The 20,183-nt window shown below is 47.7% G+C and overlaps 2 protein-coding genes across 5 annotated transcripts in view; one reads left to right on the forward strand and one right to left on the reverse strand.

Annotated features, from left to right (window-relative positions):
* The window catches only part of IFT81 (intraflagellar transport 81), a 207,348-nt gene that overhangs the window by 175,037 nt on the left and 12,128 nt on the right, over positions 1–20,183 (reverse strand). The window lies entirely within an intron of this gene.
* On the forward strand, positions 199–16,197 carry LOC119245009 (P2X purinoceptor 4). Of its 3 annotated transcripts, none has more exons than XM_037511201.2 (12): positions 199–345; positions 2,982–3,129; positions 5,470–5,541; positions 5,625–5,682; positions 6,162–6,258; positions 8,644–8,724; positions 8,816–8,957; positions 9,050–9,186; positions 11,370–11,463; positions 11,582–11,647; positions 11,848–11,943; positions 12,354–16,195. In XM_037511201.2, exons 1-12 carry the CDS (start codon positions 212–214, stop codon positions 12,378–12,380), a joined length of 1,152 nt encoding a protein of 383 aa, XP_037367098.1. In that variant the 5' UTR covers positions 199–211; the 3' UTR covers positions 12,381–16,195. The 3 variants fall into 3 exon arrangements, with proteins under 3 accessions (XP_037367098.1, XP_037367097.1, XP_037367099.1); XM_037511200.2 differs by having other exon boundaries at positions 5,625–5,697; positions 12,354–16,194; XM_037511202.2 differs by lacking the exons at positions 199–345; positions 2,982–3,129 and adding an exon at positions 3,647–3,977 and having other exon boundaries at positions 5,625–5,697; positions 12,354–16,197.

Consider the following 20,183-nt stretch of genomic DNA (forward strand, 5'->3'; position numbering starts at 1 on the left):
ACCTCGGGCGCGCGGGCGGGCGGAGCTTGGGCGGGGGCGGGGTTTCGGGATTGGGCGGGGCTTCGCGGAGGGGCGGGGCTCTGGGGCCACGGGGCGGGGCTCAGGACTCGGGCGGGGCCAGGGGGTGGGCTTGGGGCGGGGCCCCGGGGCTCCAGGGAGCCGGGCGGCCCAGTGCGCGCAGCAGGCGTTGGCAGCGGAGGCCGGCGCGGCCATGGCGGGCTGCGGGGCGGCGCTGAGCGCCTTCCTGTTCGAGTACGACACGCCGCGCATCGTGCTCATCCGCAGCCGGAAAGTGGGGCTGATGAACCGCGCGGTGCAGCTGCTCATCCTGGCCTACGTCATCGGGTGAGCGCGGCCAGCGCCGTCCCCTGGGGTCCCGGCGCCGAGGGTGACCCCACGCGGGTCAGGGGCCGGCGTAACTCCTGCCCGTTTTGGCCTAAGGCAACGGTCAGCCCCAGGGAGCCCTCCACTCTGGTGAGGGGACCGCGGCGTGAGGCAGGTGACCCACCTGGGTCACAGGTGAGCTTGCAGGCACCTTCCAGGCGGCAGTAAGGCGGTGACACGCCCCTCGCTGCGCTCTAGGCCCCCGGGGCACAGCCTGCTTTGACCCGTTTTAAGTCAAAACTAGCCCTGCCTCCTCGCCTGTCCTGCTTCTTGTCCTTCCGAATTGCTCTGTAATGCCTTTTGAATTGGGGGATTGGGGGATGAGCTTTACCCTAAATATCTCAGTCTTTGCTCTTCACTTGCCATTATGATTGGCTCACGGAAACCGAGGTTTGGGGTTTCTGCTTGGTGTCTCTTAGACGCTGGCATCCTTCTGTTGCTGTCCCTTAGCACCATGTGGTAACCCAACAGAGTAGAGAGGTCACAGGGTCATAAACCCATTTGAAGTTCACATCTTTATGGGGGGGAGGGGGTTTGTATAGGAGCCAAACTTGGCCTCATATTCCTCATGATGCCCTCTTAGGCTTCTGTGTGCCCTGCCACCTTCAACCATCACCAAGTGCTTCATTTTAACTAAACACACCCTTTAATTTTAAGTAAAACTTGAGAGAAGATGGGAAAATTACCATGCCAACTGGTTCCACTTTCAAGGGTCCTCACGGGAAGTGGTGTCTACAGTGACTGAGGTGACAGAGATAATCTGTCATGGTGTGGTCCCCAAAGTACACAGTAAAATAATTTGAGAATCTTTCAAAAATACCAGTTGCTGTCTTCCCTTGTTGCTCAGACCTTCTAAATTACTAGTAGAGTTTGATCATCTTCCCAAAGTAACTCAGGTGTGCAACAAAGCTTGGGGACCAAGTGTTTCCCAAACTGAGCTCTTCATGCACCTCTCAAATGAGATCCAGGCATGGGGTTTGGAATCACTTAACATTGCCCAAGGGAATTTGCATGAACTCACAGGTTTGGTTTCTAACACCTGTCAACCCAGCAGCAGTAGGTACTGACCATAGTGACTGAAATGGCTTTCCAGGAGTGTACTCACAAAGTCTCATTAAGTACCACCCGTAACACCAACCCCCCCCCCTCCAGTTACGTGATACTTGAACGTTGAGACCATTTTCATGTGACTGATAATAGAATTCAATAACTGAGAATCACATGTTGAGTCTCTTTTTGAGGAAGGAGTGATGTGGGTCACCATGCTAAAAGAGATCACATTTCACTAAGATGAATTGGATCATGGAAATGAGTTTCTAAAAGAACATTCCTGCCCTAAGCTCCTGTGCCTCCACCAGAATTAGATGGAAGCCTACAGCACAGCTAAATTCCTAAAACTCTAAATGCACAGGACTTTTTAGGGAAAACCCAGTTGCTTCCTAAGATGGGCAGTGAACTTGGAGACTGCTCAGGCCAGATGAGCCCACCCATAAGTAACCAAAACCAGTGAAATTCTGAAGTCTTGACATCTAGGGCTTATGAGGCGGTGACAGGGATGCCAATATTTCTTGATTCTAGAAGAAAGAACAGTAATAGTTACTGATTTATCCTGCTGGTCAATTTCCAGAGTATAAATACTCCCCATCATGGACAATTTCAGCCTACTGATGGCGACTTCAAACATTGTTCTCAGCATTTGACATGTGTTAACTCACTTAACCTCACCACAATCCTGTGAAGTCCTGGAAGGAACTGAGGCACAGAGAAGGTCAGCAACTTGACAGAGCTTCTACTACTCAGTGCGTGGTGGAGATGAGACATGGACATGTCTCCATGGGTTCCTTGGGTTCCAGTCTGGGCGCCATGTCCTCACCACTGTGCCCTAATGCCTTTAGATTTTTCATTATTCAGACTGGCAGGAAGGTCCCCACTTCACAGAGAAACATACAAGTGACCTGAATTCCTGGAGAAAGATAAGAAACTGCCCTAAAAAGCCACTTGAACGCAGGGATTCTCCTTTCTAGACAGATTGTAGACTAGAGGGCAAGCACAGAGGCTGAGGGGAAATGGCCTGAGTTCAAGTCCTGAGTCTCCACTCATGAGCTGTGTGATCTTGGGCAAGTGACTTCACCTCTCTGTGTCTCTGTTTCCTGCTCTGTAAAATGGAGACTAACAACTGCCTTACAGAGTGGTATGGATTAAATTATTTACTACTAAGAGCTTAGATCAGTCTTTCCATGTATAAGCACTGCAGAGATAACTTTTATTATCTCTCGGTGATTCTGCAGGTCATAATGCATTGAAAGTGCTCAAATATCTAAAACTGATGATGGTATTTGTTGAACATTTCCCTTATGCTAATCACTGCTTTCCTGGCATCATCTCTTGTATTTCCTACACAACACACTGCGGTTTATGTGCTATTATCTCTGTTTTTCCATGGAAATGGAGCCCTGAGCATGAAGCAGCTTTCGCAAAGTCACATAATTAGAATAGTAAACACGGTCCTATCAGCCCCTGGCTTCAGAGGCTCCCCAGCCTCCATTCAGAGGCACTGAATCCCAGAGGAAATGTAAGCAGCCTGTTTTATGTTGTAGGTGGGTGTTTGTGTGGGAGAAAGGCTACCAGGAAACGGACTCTGTGGTCAGCTCAGTTACTACCAAAGCCAAGGGCGTGGCTGTCACCAACACTTCTACCCTGGGATTCCGGATCTGGGATGTGGCCGATTATGTGATTCCAGCTCAGGTACGTCTCCCACCACGACTTCTGTCCAGCACCGAGGATGGTGAGCTCCTTGCCCGTGCCGACTGCACACCTGGTTAACTAGCATCCAATTCTAACGGCAGTGCCTGGACTAATGGCTTTAGCCAAGAACCAGGCGCATGGGTCCTTTTGTGGCTTACCGTCTAACAGATAATATTTAATCACCTATGTTTCCTCAACCCTAAAATCTGCTGGTTTAACCACAGGGAGTTTTCCATGTGGACATCTTCATCTCAAGCAGAATGGTGAAAACACAATTCTCAAATCCAGGGAAAGAATCCAGTGGGAATTTCACACTTCCACATTTTGTTATTTGCTCTATTTTTGTAAATCCACAAGGCAAATCTTTTCAGATAATGTGAAAATGTCAACAACAATTAGAGGCCAAAAGCCAACCAAGGAGAAAGCGACATACCCACACAGCACGCCATCAGGGAAGGGAAGAATTGCTCAGTGCAGCATCTCAAGCTCCATATGTTCATCCACAACCTCCCAGTTAAATATTGACTCTCTGGAGCCATGGCAACCACTGTGATCCACACAGGCAAGCCGCAGAATATCCCTCCAGGTAGCTTTTGTGCTGGGGTGACAGGGTGGCCAAGGGCAGATAAGCTGCCTGCTCTTGGCTCAGAGCTTTGTGAGTGAAGCAAGGACATCAGAGACTCTTTCCTCTGTGTGTTCATGTCCCCCCTGTCTTCTCAAAAGAAGGGCCTTATGGGATGCCCAGAGAGGTGATGAGCTATACAGGTCAACTGGAAGGGGGGCTGTTTGTGGCTGGAAGTGGGTGGTCCTATTGGCATGTCAACAGAGAGACCCCTCTTCCTCTGAAGGTCAGTTCTGGGAAGATGATAATAGTATGTTTCCTGTAACCAAGGAGGGGGACAGGGCCCCTCCTTTTGTACAGAGGCACACACAATTCTGCCTTCCATTGAGGGGCTGGGCTGGGGGCTTACAGTCCATACCATCCTCTTCATGAGCTTACACAAAATCCCTCAGTTTCCCCAAATATGGGACACAAACATCGGTTGGCCCTGCACCTACGTGGCTCGCCTCCAGCCTGATATGACCCCAAACTTACAATAGATAAGAAAAAGGAAACAGGAAGTAGACAACACTGAATTGCTCAAGTCCAACCCAGGAACGTGGCAAGAGAGGCCTCTGTAAATACAGCATGTTTGTTCACACAGACCTGGGAAGCTGGCGGATGCTGGGAGAGAGCCTCCAGCATCGTGCCCTATCCTTGTGGCTCGGGGTTTGCTCAGGGCCTACTCTGGAATGGTAGCTATCCCCACAGCTCCTGCCACCTGTCAAGACCAAGGGTGTATAGGGACTCTAGTCCTTGGGTGATCCTGATCCTCCAGATGGTTCCATGCAATGACCCCACTCTTCCTAGAAGTGTGACCTGTTGAAAGAAAACTTCAAGCACCCTATTTGAAAATGCCAGTGATGGGGAGATCCATCTAAAATCTTCTGGGGATCTGTCTTTCACTCCTTATTTTGCGAGGCCATTTTTAGCACTAACTCCCTTTCTGCCTCACTTCCTGGCAACCACTAACCTGCTTTCTGTCCCTGTGGGCTTGCCCTTCTGGGCATTCCACATCCCTGGGCTCACACTCGGGCGGCCTCTGTATGGCTGGCTCCCTCACCCAGCAGCATGTTCTCGAGCTTCATCAGTGATGGAGCATATTCAGTGCTTTGTTCCCGTTTTGTTTTGTTTTTTTTAAAGATTTATTTATTTATTTATACAAGCACTGGTTATAGTCAGAAGCGCGGGAGGGTGAGAGAATTCACCAGAGCCAGAGCGGGGAGCAGAACAGGCAGAAGGACTGAAGTACACTGCTGAGGGGAGCAGTGGGCGTGGCAGGAGAGGTCTGCGCCATGGCCATGTGGGACCCTCGCCACCAGCGGCTGGGGATGGAACCAGCACTGCAGCTTCGCAACCCAGCGCTCAACCGCTGCGCCACCAGGGGAGGCCCTCGTTCCTGTTTTATGGCTACATCATATTCCATTGTGTGGATGGACCACATTTCGTGTATTCATTCATTGAGCAGTGGGTCCTTGGGTTGTGTCCATATCCAGTTTGTTGTGGAGAATGCTGCTGTGAACACATGTATACAAGTATTTGTGTGAGTCCTTGTTCTCAATGAGGATATGGACTCTCACAAGAGAGAACAGGAGACCATCAGATTAGTTTTTTTTAATTGTTTTCTGCATGGCGTGTGGGAGAAGTGAAAGGTAGTGACCTCTCAGGTGAATGCCCAGCTCTCCATGCCTCTGACGGTAACACAGCAGCTCACTCTCTCCTCTCTGCCTCGTCTGCAGGAGAAAAACTCCCTCTTCATCATGACCAACATGATCATCACCATGAACCAGACCCAGGGCCTCTGTCCTGAGGTAGGCGCGCCCTGTCCGCCCCTGTCACCGATATGTGGGGCGCAGGCCGCTGGAGCCCTTTTCACTCATTCTTCTATTCCCAGATTCCAGATAAGACCACTGTGTGTGAATCAGATGCCAACTGTACCGCTGGGTTTGCAGGTACCCACAGCAACGGTATGAGCACAGCTGTGACCCCACAGTAGACACAGCCTGGGGAGAGCACCCCCGTACCAGATCACCACCCTGGTGGGGCCCTTCCATAGAGAAATTCCAGGATGAAAAAGTCCTCAAACTCCCCAGTGCCTTCAATTGACTCTGAGTGAGCCAGATGCCCAAATTAGGGTCCCTCTCAACATTCATCTCTGTCTTCTGTACCCTGGAAGTCACCCCAGATCTTGAGCTATGCTGGGGCTTGGCATCACCCTAACCCGTGCAACTTGCAAAGCAGAGAAGAGGCTAGACTGGGCCAACCATTCACTTCCAGCTGTAATGTCTACAAACTACAAATTTCTAAGTCCCAAAGTTGGGATAGCTCAAGATCAATGACCTAGACAGCTGTGATAGGGGAATTTCTGTCTCACAAAGTAGAAAATCTAATACCCCCGCCCCCATGTTCCATGGGTCCCCTCGTCCTTTAGGAGTCCAGACAGGCAGATGCGTGCAGTTCAACAAAACCCTGAAGACATGCGAGGTAGCAGCCTGGTGCCCGATAGAGGATGACTCAGAGGTGCCAAGGTGAGCCCCAAAAACTGATTCTAGGCCTGTGAAGGGAGGCTTAGGGGGAGGGGACAGTCAAGACCAAATGTACTGGTTCTCTGTGCTGGGTACTCTGGGATCAGGCTGCCCTGGGGTGATGGGTCTTGACCAAGTGGAGGGGAGGCCTCAGTGTCCATCCTCATGATGAGTGTACAGGACTTACTTCTAGGGTTGGGTGGACACTGTCCATTGTTAAGTATAACTGACAGAAACAGTTCTCAGTGCCTTACGTACATGTGCACACATGTACATACACACAGAATCCAGGCAGTTCCTTGTTCCACTAACCACAGCATGTGGGCACCATGGCTGGATCTGGGGTTCAGAGGACAACCTCCGAGCCTCCACCTCATGCTGGGTGCACAGTGATAGAAGAAAAGGCTGAGAAATTGATTTCGTGATGGCTGAAGGCCTAGTGTCTTATGGCTGAGAGAATATACTAGAACAGTCCTCTCCAGAAAAGGATCCACTGGCCATGTGTGGCTGTCCATCACTCAGAATGTGGTGGGGAACTGAACAATTTGTGCTGTCAGTGCAAAATATACTCCAGATTCCAAAGGCTGGTCATGGGGGAAAGTATATGTACTAGCTCATTAGTAATACTTCGCTGTTTAAACATTGAAGTAATATTTAGGTATGCTGAGTTAGAAAAAAGTATGTTTCACTTGTCAATGTGGCCACGAGAAAACTTTATGATATGGCTATGTCTCACAGTATGTTTTCACTGGCTGCTGCTGTTCTAGATCTAGTCCAGTGTAAGATGATCTCAGGGAGTACATATGAAATGACATTGTGTCACATGCTGAGAAAGACACTCCCTGTGCTATTCTATTCAACCCCTTCACTGATACCAAGGGGGAAATCCTGGTTTGAAGTGTCCTTAATAACTTTTTATCAGTTGTTGATTTCCATTTTCCACAAACAACAAGCCTCAGATTTACACATGGGGCAGACAATAACATTAACCACAACTTGTAGTATTATTGTTTCGATCTCATTGTAGTGATATGTACAATGACCCCCAATGTGTGGCAAATGATCACTTTTATGGTCATGGTAGAAAGTTCATTTCAGAATGACATCAATGAAAAAGTGAGTTGATCCAAAAAGGCGGAATTAACTCAAATGTCCATGGGCAGAGGGACAGATAAACAAGATTGTGGTACATCCAGTATATCTAATATCTAAAATTCCATATTGGAGAATATTATCAGCCATGAAAAGGAATACAGTACTGACCCAAGCAACAATATGCAGGAATCTGGAAAACATGATGCTGAGTAAAAAGCAGACACAAAAGGCCACATAGTACATGATGTCCAACATTGTATGATGAATATTACATTCATGTGACATATCCAGTACTAATTCATAGAAACAGAAACCAAATCAGTGGTTTCAAGAACTGAAGAGTGGGAAGGATAGTACCTGCTTACTGGTTACATAGCTTCCTTTTGGACTGATGAGACTATGATGGAACTAGAGGTAATGGTGGTACAGCCTTTTGAATATAGTGGACACAACTGAATTGTTCACTTTAAAATGGCTCATTACATGCTCTGTGAATTTCACCTCATTTTTTTAAGATGAGTTAATATTAAAAGTCTTCAATATGAGACTCATAGATGTGGAGCCTTTCCAGGTTCTGGTACAGGGAATGACAAAAGCTTGCAAGCCCCAGGGACAGGGCTAAGAGAATCTGAAGCCCCGAGAGAAGTACAGGTGAAGCCCTTATAAGCTCCCTGCCCTCACTGTGTGGCCTTGTCACTGGCCTCGCTGCCATCACCGGGTGGGAGACTATTGCTGTTATTTATAACTTCAGAGAATCAGCCAGGATCAGGGGAGGCCTCCCCAACAGAGGGCTCAGCTGACAGTGCTGGGTTGTCCTGCTGAGAGCCACCAAAGAAGTGAGGTCTCCTTGGGGACAGATTCAGCGCAGACTCTCAGCCAGGAGCTGAGCCAGCAGACACGTGCTTTTTGTGTACTTTTGAGATGAGGTCAGGCTCCAGCCAGGAGGTGAATTCACTTTTGCTTTGACTTGTAAAACCAGATCTGTTGCTTATTTCCCCTGAACCCACAGCTGAGAGGCAGCCAGGGAAGCCACCAGCAAGATCCCAACTCAGGGTCTTCAATTCCCACTGCCTTGGCCCAGAGGCCCTGGCTTCCGAGGAAAGAAGAAAACAGAAGTCTTGTGCAGTCTCCTTCTTGACCTAGTATTTATGCAGAGGAGAGTAGAAAATGCTAGAAACATTTCACTTTTTCTGGACAAAATGACACTTGTGTGGATGCTTTTGAAAAATATTACGGGCCTAAGTGAGTATGCATAGCTTTGTGTTTTCATGGACACTGGCGTTATTTTTTCAGGCCTGCATTCCTCAAGGCTGCAGAAAACTTCACTGTTTTGGTTAAGAACAACATCTGGTACCCCAAGTTTAATTTCAGCAAGTAAGTGGTGACCCACCGTTTATATACCCCCAGGTCTGACTGCTCTTTGACGTTCTCCTCACTCCAATTCTCTTCTTTCTCCCGATTTTAGGAGAAATATCCTGCCCAACGTCACCACCACCTACCTCAAGTCGTGCATGTACGATGCGGTTACAGATCCCTTCTGCCCCATATTCCGCCTTGGCAAAATAGTAGAGTCTGCGGGCCATAGCTTCCAGGACATGGCCGTGGAGGTAGGCGCGCCCCTTCTCGAGCCAGCCTGCCTACGCCTCTCCTCCCAGAGCAGGCGCTGAGGGAGCTTGCTGTCTGTGCCCACCACCTGCAGGGAGGCATCATTGGCATCCAGATCAACTGGGCCTGCAACCTGGACCGAGCAGCCTCCCTCTGCCTGCCCCAGTACTCCTTCCGCCGCCTGGACACCCGGGACCTCAGCCACAACGTGTCTCCCGGCTACAACTTCAGGTGAGTGTGAGCTTGGGTGTCTCAGGTGTGGGGGGGTGACAGGTCCCTGAAGTGTGGAAGCATCCATGCCCACCAGAGGCCCCTCTTGCCCTCCTTTCACCCATTGTTCCCAGAAAGACCTCACACCATGGCTTCTGGCCTGAGAGCCCTGCTGGCCCTCTTGCCTCAAGAAACATGTAGAGGGGACCTCCTTGATGGCCGAAGGGTTAAGTTTCAGCACTATCACCACGACAACCTGACTCCGATCCCCGGCTAGGGAGGTGACCCACATGGTGCAGCAGAACACTCCTGTCTAGCTCACTGCTCCCCTCAGCAGTGTACTTCAGTCTGCCTGTTCTGCTCCCCACTGTGTCCCTGGTGAATCCTCTTATCCTCCCACACCTCTGGCATGCACTCCAGCTCTTCTACACAAAAATAAATAAAATCTTTTAACAAACATGTGGAGACGTGTGCAGAGCCCAGAAGAACCAGCCTCAGCTAGGACTCGGCCCACCTGTGACCCTCCAGTCTCCTGGCCTCTGTGCACTGACCAGTTATGTGCTCGAAGGCTGAGCCTGTGCCCAGAAACCTGCACAGAAATGACAATATTCCCCAGCTGAACGTGCTGACTTTTCATTTCCTGTCTATTCTCACAGCTCTGGAGCCAGAAGCCCAAAGTTCAAGGCCCTTTCAGGGTCCCTTCCTGCCTCTGGTGGCCCCTGGAGTGCATTCTTTGCTGTTCCGAGGACCCTAGGGGACCCTGCTAGTCCCTCCCTCGGTCTCTGCCTGGCTTTCTTCCCTATTCCTCTCTCCCCAATACCAGTTGGTCCTTCCCTTCTTTAGTCACATATGCAAACACCCTAGGGTCACGCTCACAGGTTGGGGGCAATCAGGCATTATGGAGGCAACATTCAACCCACTGCAGTGGAAATCTGATGAGAGGGAGCCACTTTCTTCAAGCCGCAAAATCTGTGGCCACCAACATTTTCCTGTGCCCACCGCTGTGACTTTCACAGGCCCTGTGGGCACCACTGAGCCCCTGTGCTGTTGGTTGCTTGTCTCCCTCTGGTGGTGCTGAGGGGAATCAAAGGCTCGTGGGTGCCGCGGAAATGTCCCATTTCTGCCGTCCTTGGGCACCCTCTGGCTCAAGGCGGGAAGCTGGGCAGGTATTTGGATTTTTTTCCCAGGAAGGGAATTCAGTGGTGGCTCCAGCTCTGCTGTTAAGTAGTTCTTGGAGAGCCCGCCCCGGTTGGAACCCCCAAGGACAGAGAAGCCAATGGGCCACTCAGGAGAAACCAATCACCCCCACCTCCACCAGCATCAGGTCCGCCCTTGGCTTGGAAAGCATCAGCCAGACAGACCAGGATGTGAGGGTTGGGGTTCTGATGGGTCTCCCGAAAAACATGGGCCTAGTGGTATAGTGGCTTAGAGGTTCTCCCGCCCCCTCCCGGCCAGCCTTCCTTGGCAATGGCTCCTGAGATAAGGTTCTGTGCCCTTCCAGCTCCCAACTGGAACATGAAACCTGACCCTTGTTGTTATGTCACTGCAGGCCCCGCCCCTTGGCTGTCACCAACCCATCTCCCTCAGCCCTAAGCCGCCCCCAGCCCACTTTCTGTCCCTTGGACCTGTCTCTGCTCTGCCCTGTGAGCAGAATCCTCCGTGCATGGCCTTGGTCTCTGGCCTCTTCCACTCGGGGTCCTTCATGTGGAGGCAGGTGGCAGCGCCCACCTCGTTCAGGGTCGGGACCCTTCCCGCGGGCAGCTCCACCACACTTGTCTGTTCATTCGGGCGGATCTGCGGCTCTCTGTCCAGTGTGGCCTCTGGCTTGTGGCCGGCATGGCGCCCCAAGCAGCTGGCCGCCATTTTCTCTGTTAGTGGCTAGGGTCTCTTTGGGAGGCAAGTGGCTGGGCCGTATCAGGAAGGACTTTCAGAGCAAGCGGCTCCCACATTAGAGGTGCAGGTGGTGGTGACTGTGAGGGGGCAGCTCTGCCTGGGCCCTGCTGCCAGCACTCCAGCCTTCCTGCGCTTTTGTCACCCACATCAGCAAAGAGAGGGCCCCCAGGTGCTCCTGTGATCTGCTCAGCAAGCAGGGCCGAGCTTAGCCGTGCGACTCTGCTCGAGCCTTGGAGCTCTGCGCCAGCACCCCTGGCACAGGACCCGAGGGGAGGCCGGCCCCCGCTCACTCTGCCCTGTGCCGCCCCCAGATTTGCCAAGTACTACAAGGACCTGACAGGCACTGAGCACCGCACACTCACCAAGGCCTACGGCATCCGCTTTGACATCATCGTGTTTGGAAAGGTAGCCTGGCCGCAGACGCGCTGGCCCTCCTCTGGGCTGGCAGGGGCCCCGGACCCTCCTCCATCTGCTTTCTGCCGCCGCCATTGCTGCTCTTTTTCCTTTTCTCCTGCCATTGCAGGCTGGGAAATTTGACATCATCCCTACCATGATCAACATTGGCTCCGGCGTGGCGCTCTTAGGGGTGGTGAGTGACTCGGGGCCCCCTGGCTGAGGGGAGCACAGCGAGGTGTTCGCCCTGTGACACTTTCTAGACTCGACCCTCTACACGTCTCCCTGGGCCTCCATCCCCAAACCCCGGCCCTCGGGGCCTGGCCTGCTCCCCGGAAGGGCCCTGGTGATGGGATGGACACAGCCTGTTCCTTTTCTCCCCTGTGCTGAATTTAGGCGACGGTGCTATGTGACATCATCGTCCTCTACTGCATGAGGAAAAAGTACTACTATCGGGAGAAGAAATACAAATATGTGGAGGACTATGAGCAGGTAGGCCGCCCCAGACCGCCAGTGGCAGGAAGGTTCGTGTGCCTTACCCAGTGCTGGGGACCCTAGGGTTTCTCAGGGAGGCCTCACTAGGGCGGTCATCAGCCCATTCCTGTCCTCTGCCCATTTCTCAGCCACCTGCACTTGTTCACTTGCCTCTTTTCTTCAAATGGATTCACTTTTAAAACCTATTCTCTTTTTAATCAGCACATCTCAGATCATTATTACAGTATTTTGCCAAAATCCCACCCTCAAATGACCCATATGGGCCTCACCTAGCAGAGGGGCTGTGTACCATACCCGAGACCCCCACAGGAGGGGGCTGGCAAGTGGCAGCCTCTCTCTCACCCCACCTTGTCCTGGCTGGCCTGCAGGGGGCCTTGGCCATCCATTTACCTACTTGTTCTTTGCAGGGTCTTGGTGACCAGATGGACCAGTGATGCCGACCCACAGCCGGGCTCCCCACGGCCCTCCCCCCAGCACGGCCAAGAGGGAATCAGGGCAGCCACGTCACCACTGACAAAGATCCAGATTCTGATCAACTCCATTCCACTTGTGCTTCCAGGTGGCCCCGCCGCCCATTTCGTGGGTTTGCAGACCGGGCTGGCCCAGTGGGTTACCTCTGCTGTTCCTGCAACTTGGGGTGGCTGGCCCAAGGGCAGGGATGCTGTGTGGCTGCAAAGCCCACGCTTTCTCCAGGCCAGCGTTCCCGGTTGGCTGCCCTCTCTGCCCCCTCAGAATGTGCAGTCCTTCATGTGCTAGAAGAGCAGTAGCTCCAACGCTTTTTGTTATCACTGCCTCAGCTTATACTTTCCATGGGGATGGGGATTCTTTCCATAGCTTTCTTAGTGTTTCTTTGTTAAACAAATTCACTAATGAGGGCCACCACCAAGCCACCTGCCTCCACAGCCTGGGTCCTGTGTGGCACCTCACATGTGGAAGGTCTAGGGCTTGGAAAACTACAATGCTGGATGTAGTTGTGTAAACATAGGAGGAGCCACCTGCACACCCTCCCTGGGGGAGCCCCTAGGCCAGGCCTGAGTCTGCACAGACAGGCTGGGACGATGACTCAGGACAAGTGACTTGAATTGCTGCAAGTCCTTATTGCAAAGTAACCAAAACCCATCTTCTCCCAGAGGTGTGGAGCCCAACATTTAAGCAAGGGCAGGAGGGCAAGCAAAGTACTAGTTAGAAAAAGCAAGCAGGGCAGCAAGACCACCTCCATCAGGGTTCTTTACCCTGGGAAGCCACCAACATTTCCTACCTCAGTACTGTCAACAGGAGAGCAAGGAAAGTCTGGCTAATAGTCAAGAACTTATGACAATCTGTGAAAGCCTGGAGTTAGGCTCAGTGAGTGGGCTGGCCAGGGGAACTCCAATGCTGACCAGACTTGAGCTATGTGAGTACAAAGCCATGTGCTATACCTTTGGTGAGGTCTGTTCTTAGCTATGGACCCTACACCTTTTGACCATTTTACTGGCCTTTCATGCCAACCTAGTATCCATAGTAACTTGGAGTTTCTCCTTGTGGGACTTTGGAATATCTGTTAGGGGGCTTCAGCTAAATGGTCTTGTACAAATGGTGTGCAAAAGGAGAGATGGAGACAGCCCTGTTAGGTGATGTAATATCATAGCCTGCCAGGAATGTATGATGTCAACCAATTAGGAACCAGTGTCTAGTCTAATTCCTGGACACTGGAGTCTTCACTCCCTAAGTCATCCCTGCTCCCTTGTGACTTCAGGCTTCTGCAGCCTCAGCTCCCTTCTCCAGAAGGGAATTTGTGTTCAAACTCTAGTTCCTCAGATACAGATCTGGTTTGGCCACTCCTAGGAGTCACATGGCTTCAGTCCTGACTCATTAATCATCTTGACCACCTAGAAAATGCTTCCCTTGTTTTGAAGTCAGTAATACATTGACTGAACTTTTTGTTTTATTTTGCAGTCCTTTGTGTGCGGGGTGGGTGGTGCTGGTGGAAGTGGTTGGTTTCCTGGACTAGGCCAGCCTGCCATCTTGATTGCAAGTCCTTTTTGGCAAGAGCCTCTTAGAGACCCCTGACCCCTTGGGTCTCATTGCTTCCTCACCTGCAGTCTTGTCTTGCTTTTAAGTTCTTTGTGATGCTTCATGTTTGCTTCTGGCTTCTGACTTCAACCCTATGAATTCTCTGGTATCCTGGTTTGCTTTCACTCTTAAGCTGGCGGCTACTGGTTTGGTGCTGATCTGTTCTTGCTTTGACCTCTGCACAGCTTACTCCTCTGCTCCTGACTCTTGTTGGTGGTGCCATCCTAACTCAGTTTCCACAGTATGTCTTATGTCTGAATCATTTACTCAACCTGTTCCTACATATCTGCCCAGGACACACTTGACCCTTCTAAGACCTATGATTGCCTGTGGGAGCCAAGCAGGTTTCTGTGACTGTAGTTATGGCAGGTCTGGAACCTACTTGGTTCCAGACACCAAGTAGGCTTATGCTGTTCCCTTTTCAGAAAGAGTCGCCAAGTAGGTCCCAAGTATAATTGTTAGGCAGTTTGCCTATCAAGCTGGCAGGAAATTCATATTGGCCTTCCTCATTAATTCATCAACTATATATTGAGAAAAAAAAATTTGTGGTGCCAGTGGGTATACTGGTAAACAAAAATAGAAAAAGTTACTATTTACCATTTACTCTAGCAGGACAAAAATGTTAGTGTACTTTAAGTACTATGTAGAAGACAAACCTCTAAGTAAGTGGAAAAAAAAAACTTTGACAAGTCAATATTGTTAGTCATCAGAGAAATACAGATTTAAGCTACAGTGAGGTATCACCACACAGCCAGTAGAATGAAATTTCAAGATTGGCATGTGGAAAAGAAGGGTAGCAACTGGAACTGTCCTGATGGGAGGGCTCTGTGGTTCAACCACATTGAGAGCTGTCTGGAAGTTTCTCATCAAGTTAAATAGACACCTACCCCATGACCTAGAGAAAGGAAACACATGTCCACATGCAGATTTGTGCACAGATGCTAAGGCAGCACTATTCATACAAGCCAAACCCTGGAAACCACCCAGGCTGCAACCATAGGTGAAGGGAGAAATAAATGGTGTTATATACTAAACCACGACCTAGGGTAAAGAAGGGACAGAATACTGGTACAGGCAACAACATAGATGCATTCCACGGATGGGATGCTGACTGCAGAGGCCAACCCAAAGCAGCACAGACTGAGATGCTGTGTGTGTGAAGAGCAAGAACAGGCAATACTTATCTGTGGTGGAAAAGGAGAACAGTGGCTGCTGGGCGGGGAGGTGGGGGCAGGGAGGAGAGTAGGAACTAACTGGAAAGGAGCACAAGAGAGTTTTCTGAGATCATGGAATGTTCTAGATCTTTATGAGGTAAAGGTCATATAGAGCACTCACTTGTTTAAATTCTTTGAAGGGAACTCTGAGGACTTGTGCCTGTTATTATATTCTTATATTGTATAATGAATCCAACAAGGCCATTTCAGGTAATAAATGATGTGAAGGAAGTTTGCTGTGATGTGGAACCTCAGGCTGCATCAAAATCTGTATCTTAACGAGATTCCCAAGAAACTCAGACACACACTACATTTTGAGAAGTGCTGGTCTAGACTGTATCATCCAGCCTCCCAACTACATTTCTTCTCAGATGTTTCACCTGGCTGTATTTTGTTGCTACATTTGGGTTCTTTGTTTCCTGGAGAAATGAATAATATAAAGTGTCTATGTAATCCCTGCACATTAGAAGGCAGGTGCGCGCGTGCACACACACACACACACACATATACAGAGCTAGCATTCTTACCAATTTCTAGAGAGAGGTCTACTCAAGGTCCATTCAATGTTATTTAAAGAAGCATCATAGATTAGCAGGTAGCCCTCAACTGGGTTCTAATTTTTATTTGTTTTTGGCCTGCAAATAATGTTTCAAAAGTTGAGATCTACATAAATTCTGGATTTCCTACTTTGTATGAAAAGATTGTAAATCCATTTGGAAAAAACCAAACCATTTGCCAGCTCTGGGTTATTTCCCTCACAGTAGCACTGGGCTACAGTGCCAGGGGTTCCCTTTAGAAAGGGCATGTGCTTTGGGTTTTTGTGTTTGTTTGCCACTGTCCCCACCACTCCTTATTGTACCACTCATTTCTGTCTGGCCTCTATGGGCATCTGAGTTTGAGACCCTTGACTAAAGGCCAGCTGACGGCAAGACATAAAAGGCACAAAAGAATAATCAGTAACTACTATGAACAGTTATATGGAAACAAGTTTAACAATCTAGAGGAGATGGACAAATTCCTACAACTCTACAATCACCCAAAGCTAGATAAAGAAGAAATAGAACACCTAAACAGACCAATTACAATTAGCGAAATTGAAATGGTAATCAAAAACCTCCCCAAAAACAAAAGCCCAGGACCTGATGGATTTACAAATGAATTCTACCAAACATTCAGAGACGAATTAGTGCCTATCCTTCACAAACTCTTCCAAAAAATTGAGAAAGAAGGGACAATACCAAACACGTTTTATGAAGCCAACATTACACTAATACCAAAACCGAACAAGGACAACACAAAAAAGGAAAACTACAGGCCAATCTCCCTAATGAACACTGATGCAAAAATCCTCAATAAAATTTTAGCTATCAGAATCCAACAATGTATCCATAAGATAATTCACCATGACCAAGTTGGATTCATTCCAGGGGCACAAGGATGGTTTAACATCCGAAAATCAATCAACGTTATCCAACACATCAACAAAAAGAAATATAAAAACCATATGATAATATCAATAGATGCTGAGAAAGCTTTCGACAAAGTGCAACACCCATTCATGATAAAAGCCCTTGAAGTTCTTGGGATACAAGGAACATACCTCAACATCATAAAGGCCATCTATGACAAGCCAACAGCCAGTATCATTCTCAATGGTGAAAAGCTGAAAGCAATTCCATTAAGATCTGGAACAAGACAAGGATGTCCACTCTCACCATTGCTTTTCAATATAATACTGGAAGTCCTAGCCAGGGCAATAAGACAAGAGAAAGACATCCAAGGAATCCAAATAGGAAAAGAAGAAGTCAAACTATCACTATTTGCAGATGATATGATATTATACATAGAGAACCCCAAAAACTCCACAGAAAAGCTAATTCAACTCATCAATCAGTTCAGTAAAGTGGCAGGATACAAAATCAACATGCAAAAGTCAGTAGCCTTCCTATACACAAACAATAAATCTGAAGAAGAAGAAATCAAAAAGACCATCCCTTTTGTTATTGAAACAAAAAAAATCAAATATTTGGGAATAAATCTAACAAAAGAGGTAAAGGACCTATACAAAGAAAACTATAAAACACTGTTAAAAGAAATAGAAGAAGACACAAAGAAATGGAGAGACATCCCCTGCTCATGGATTGGAAGAATAAACATTATTAAAATGGCCATCCTACCAAAAGCAATATACAGATTCAATGCTATTCCAATCAAAATTTCAATGTCATTCTTCAAAGAAATAGAACAATTATTGATGAAATTCATATGGAATCACCAAAAACCCCGAATAGCCAAAGCTCTCCTAAAAAAAAAAAGAAGGGAATGGAGGCATCAGACTCCCAGACTTCAAACTATACTACAAAGCCATAATCATCAAAACTGCATGGTATTGGAACAAGAACAGACATACAGACCAATGGAATCGAATAGAAAATCCAGAAATAAACCCACAGATTTATGGTCAACTAATCTTTGACAAAGGAGCAAAGAATATGCATTGGAGCAAAGAAAGTTTGTTCAATAAATGGTGCTGGGAAAACTGGGTCGCTACATGCAAAAGAATGAAGCTTGACCACCACCTCACACCATACACAAAAATCAACTCAAAATGGATTAAAGAACTAGACATAAGACCTGAAACCATAAAATACATAGAAGGAAATATAGGCGAAACACTACGTGATTTGCACATCAAAGACATCTTTACAGACACATCACCCAAAGCAGTGATAGTGAAGGCAAAGATAAACAGCTGGGACTACATCAAATTAAAGAGCTTTTGCACAGCAAAAGAGACAATAACAAAAACAAAGAGAAACCCCACCAACTGGGAGAACATTTTTGCACCCAACACTAATGATAAAGGACTGATCACAAAAATCTGCAAAGAGCTGATGAGACTCAACAACAACAAAGAAAATAATCCAGTCAAAAAATGGGCAGAAGAGCTTAAAAGAAACTTCTCTGAAGAGGAAATGCAAATGGCCAACAGGCATATGAAAAAATGTTCAACATCACTTGTCATCAGGGAAATGCAAATCAAAACTACCATGAGATACCATCTTACACCAGTGAGAATGGCACATATTAAAAAAACTAGCAACAACAAATGTTGGCGAGGGTGTGGAGAAAAAGGAACTCTTCTGCACTGTTGGTGGGAGTGCAAACTGGTCCAACCACTGTGGAAAGCTGTATGGAGATTTCTGGACCTACTAAACATAGAACTTCCATATGATCCAGCAATTCCACTCCTAGGTATTTACCCAAAGGACACAGAAACATCAATTCCAAAGAACACCTGCACCCCTATGTTTATAGCAGCACTGTTTACAATAGCTAAGCTTTGGAAACAACCCAAATGCCCAAAAATAGATGACTGGATCAAGAAGATGTGGTACATATATACCATGGAATATACTCAGCATTCAAAAAAGATAAACACATGCAATTTGCAGCAACATGGATGGCGCTGGAAGGGATCATGCTCAGCGAAATAAGCCAAAAAGAAAAAGAAAAATACCGGATGGTCTCACTCATAGCAGGAATCTAGAAAACTTAAATAAGGGACCAGGAAATGAATAACTATAAGAAAGTGAAAATCAAAATCAACAAAAAACTATGAACCAGAGACACTTTTAGGGGGGCGGGGGTGGGAGGGGAGGGATTGGGTCAGAATGGGGGGGCTGCAATTGTATGGGGAATATAACAATAAAATTTATTAAAAAAAAATAAAAATAAAAAAAAAAAAGACATAAAAGGCTTTTTGTCTCCTCTGTGTCAGTGGAGTTTCACCCAGAGCCCTGAGATCAGCTCCCAGTTTATAACATTTTGATCATTCCCTGCTGCTCTACCAAATAGGCTTATGGCCATCAGCATAAGAGAGGACAAGATCAGTGCTCCCCTGGGCACCCTTGCAGGCTGCTTTTTCAGCATCAGCAGAAGCAGGGTAAGGTACCAACTGGGCCTTAGCCAGTGTCCCCTGCATCGCTGAGCTAAGAACATGACTTCTGGAGAGAGCTGAGCTTTCAGGAGAACTGAGGTTGATATTCTTTTAGAACAAAGTGCATTTGTTGTCTGCAGCGAGCACCAGAAGAAGTCTTTGGCCAAAAATAAATTGTCGAGATCTGACATGTAGTTGGACAAGTTATTTCAAACAGCCACACAAAAGAGAAGAGGATTACAGGTTAAAGGAGGGATCAAAAATTAAACTAAAATACAGGAAGTTGAAGAAAAGTTGATCACATCGCAGCATTTTGCATTTAAGGTCCACTCTCAATCCAGATGAGCTCATCTTGAGATCCTTAATCACATCTGCAAAGAGCCTCCCTCCAAACAAGGTCACTTTCACAGGCACAGGGGTAGGCACTTGGATGTATCTTGGTGGGGGGCAAAGGGGATTATTTGTGCTTTTTTTTTTTTTTTTTTTTTTGGGTGTGCTTCTCTTTATTTTTTTTTTTTTTATATAATTTTATTGTATATTCCCATACAATGCCGCCCCCATTCTGACCCCAATCCCCTCCCGCCCCGCCCCCCTAAAAGTGTCTCTGGTTCATAGTTTTTTGTTGATTTTGATTTTCACTTTCTTATAGTTTTTCATTTTCCTGGTCCATTATTTAAGTTTCTAGATTCCTGCTATGAGTGAGACCATCCGGTATTTTTCTTTTTCTTTTTGGCTTATTTCGCTGAGCATGATCCCTTCTAGCGCCATCCATGTTGCAGCAAATTGCATGTGTTTATCTTTTTTGAATGCTGAGTAATATTCCATGGTATATATGTACCACATCTTCTTGATCCAGTCATCTATTTTTGGGCATTTGGGTTGTTTCCAAAGCTTAGCTATTGTAAACAGTGCTGCTATAAACATAGGGGTGCAGGTGTTCTTTGGAATTGATGTTTCTGTGTCCTTTGGGTAAATACCTAGGAGTGGAATTGCTGGGTCATATGGAAGCTCTATGTTTGTAGGTCCAGAAA

This window comes from Talpa occidentalis, unplaced genomic scaffold (genome assembly GCF_014898055.3).
Source record: "Talpa occidentalis isolate TD23 unplaced genomic scaffold, MPIMG_talOcc4v2.1 talOcc4.14, whole genome shotgun sequence".
Lineage (NCBI taxonomy): Eukaryota > Metazoa > Chordata > Mammalia > Eulipotyphla > Talpidae > Talpa > Talpa occidentalis.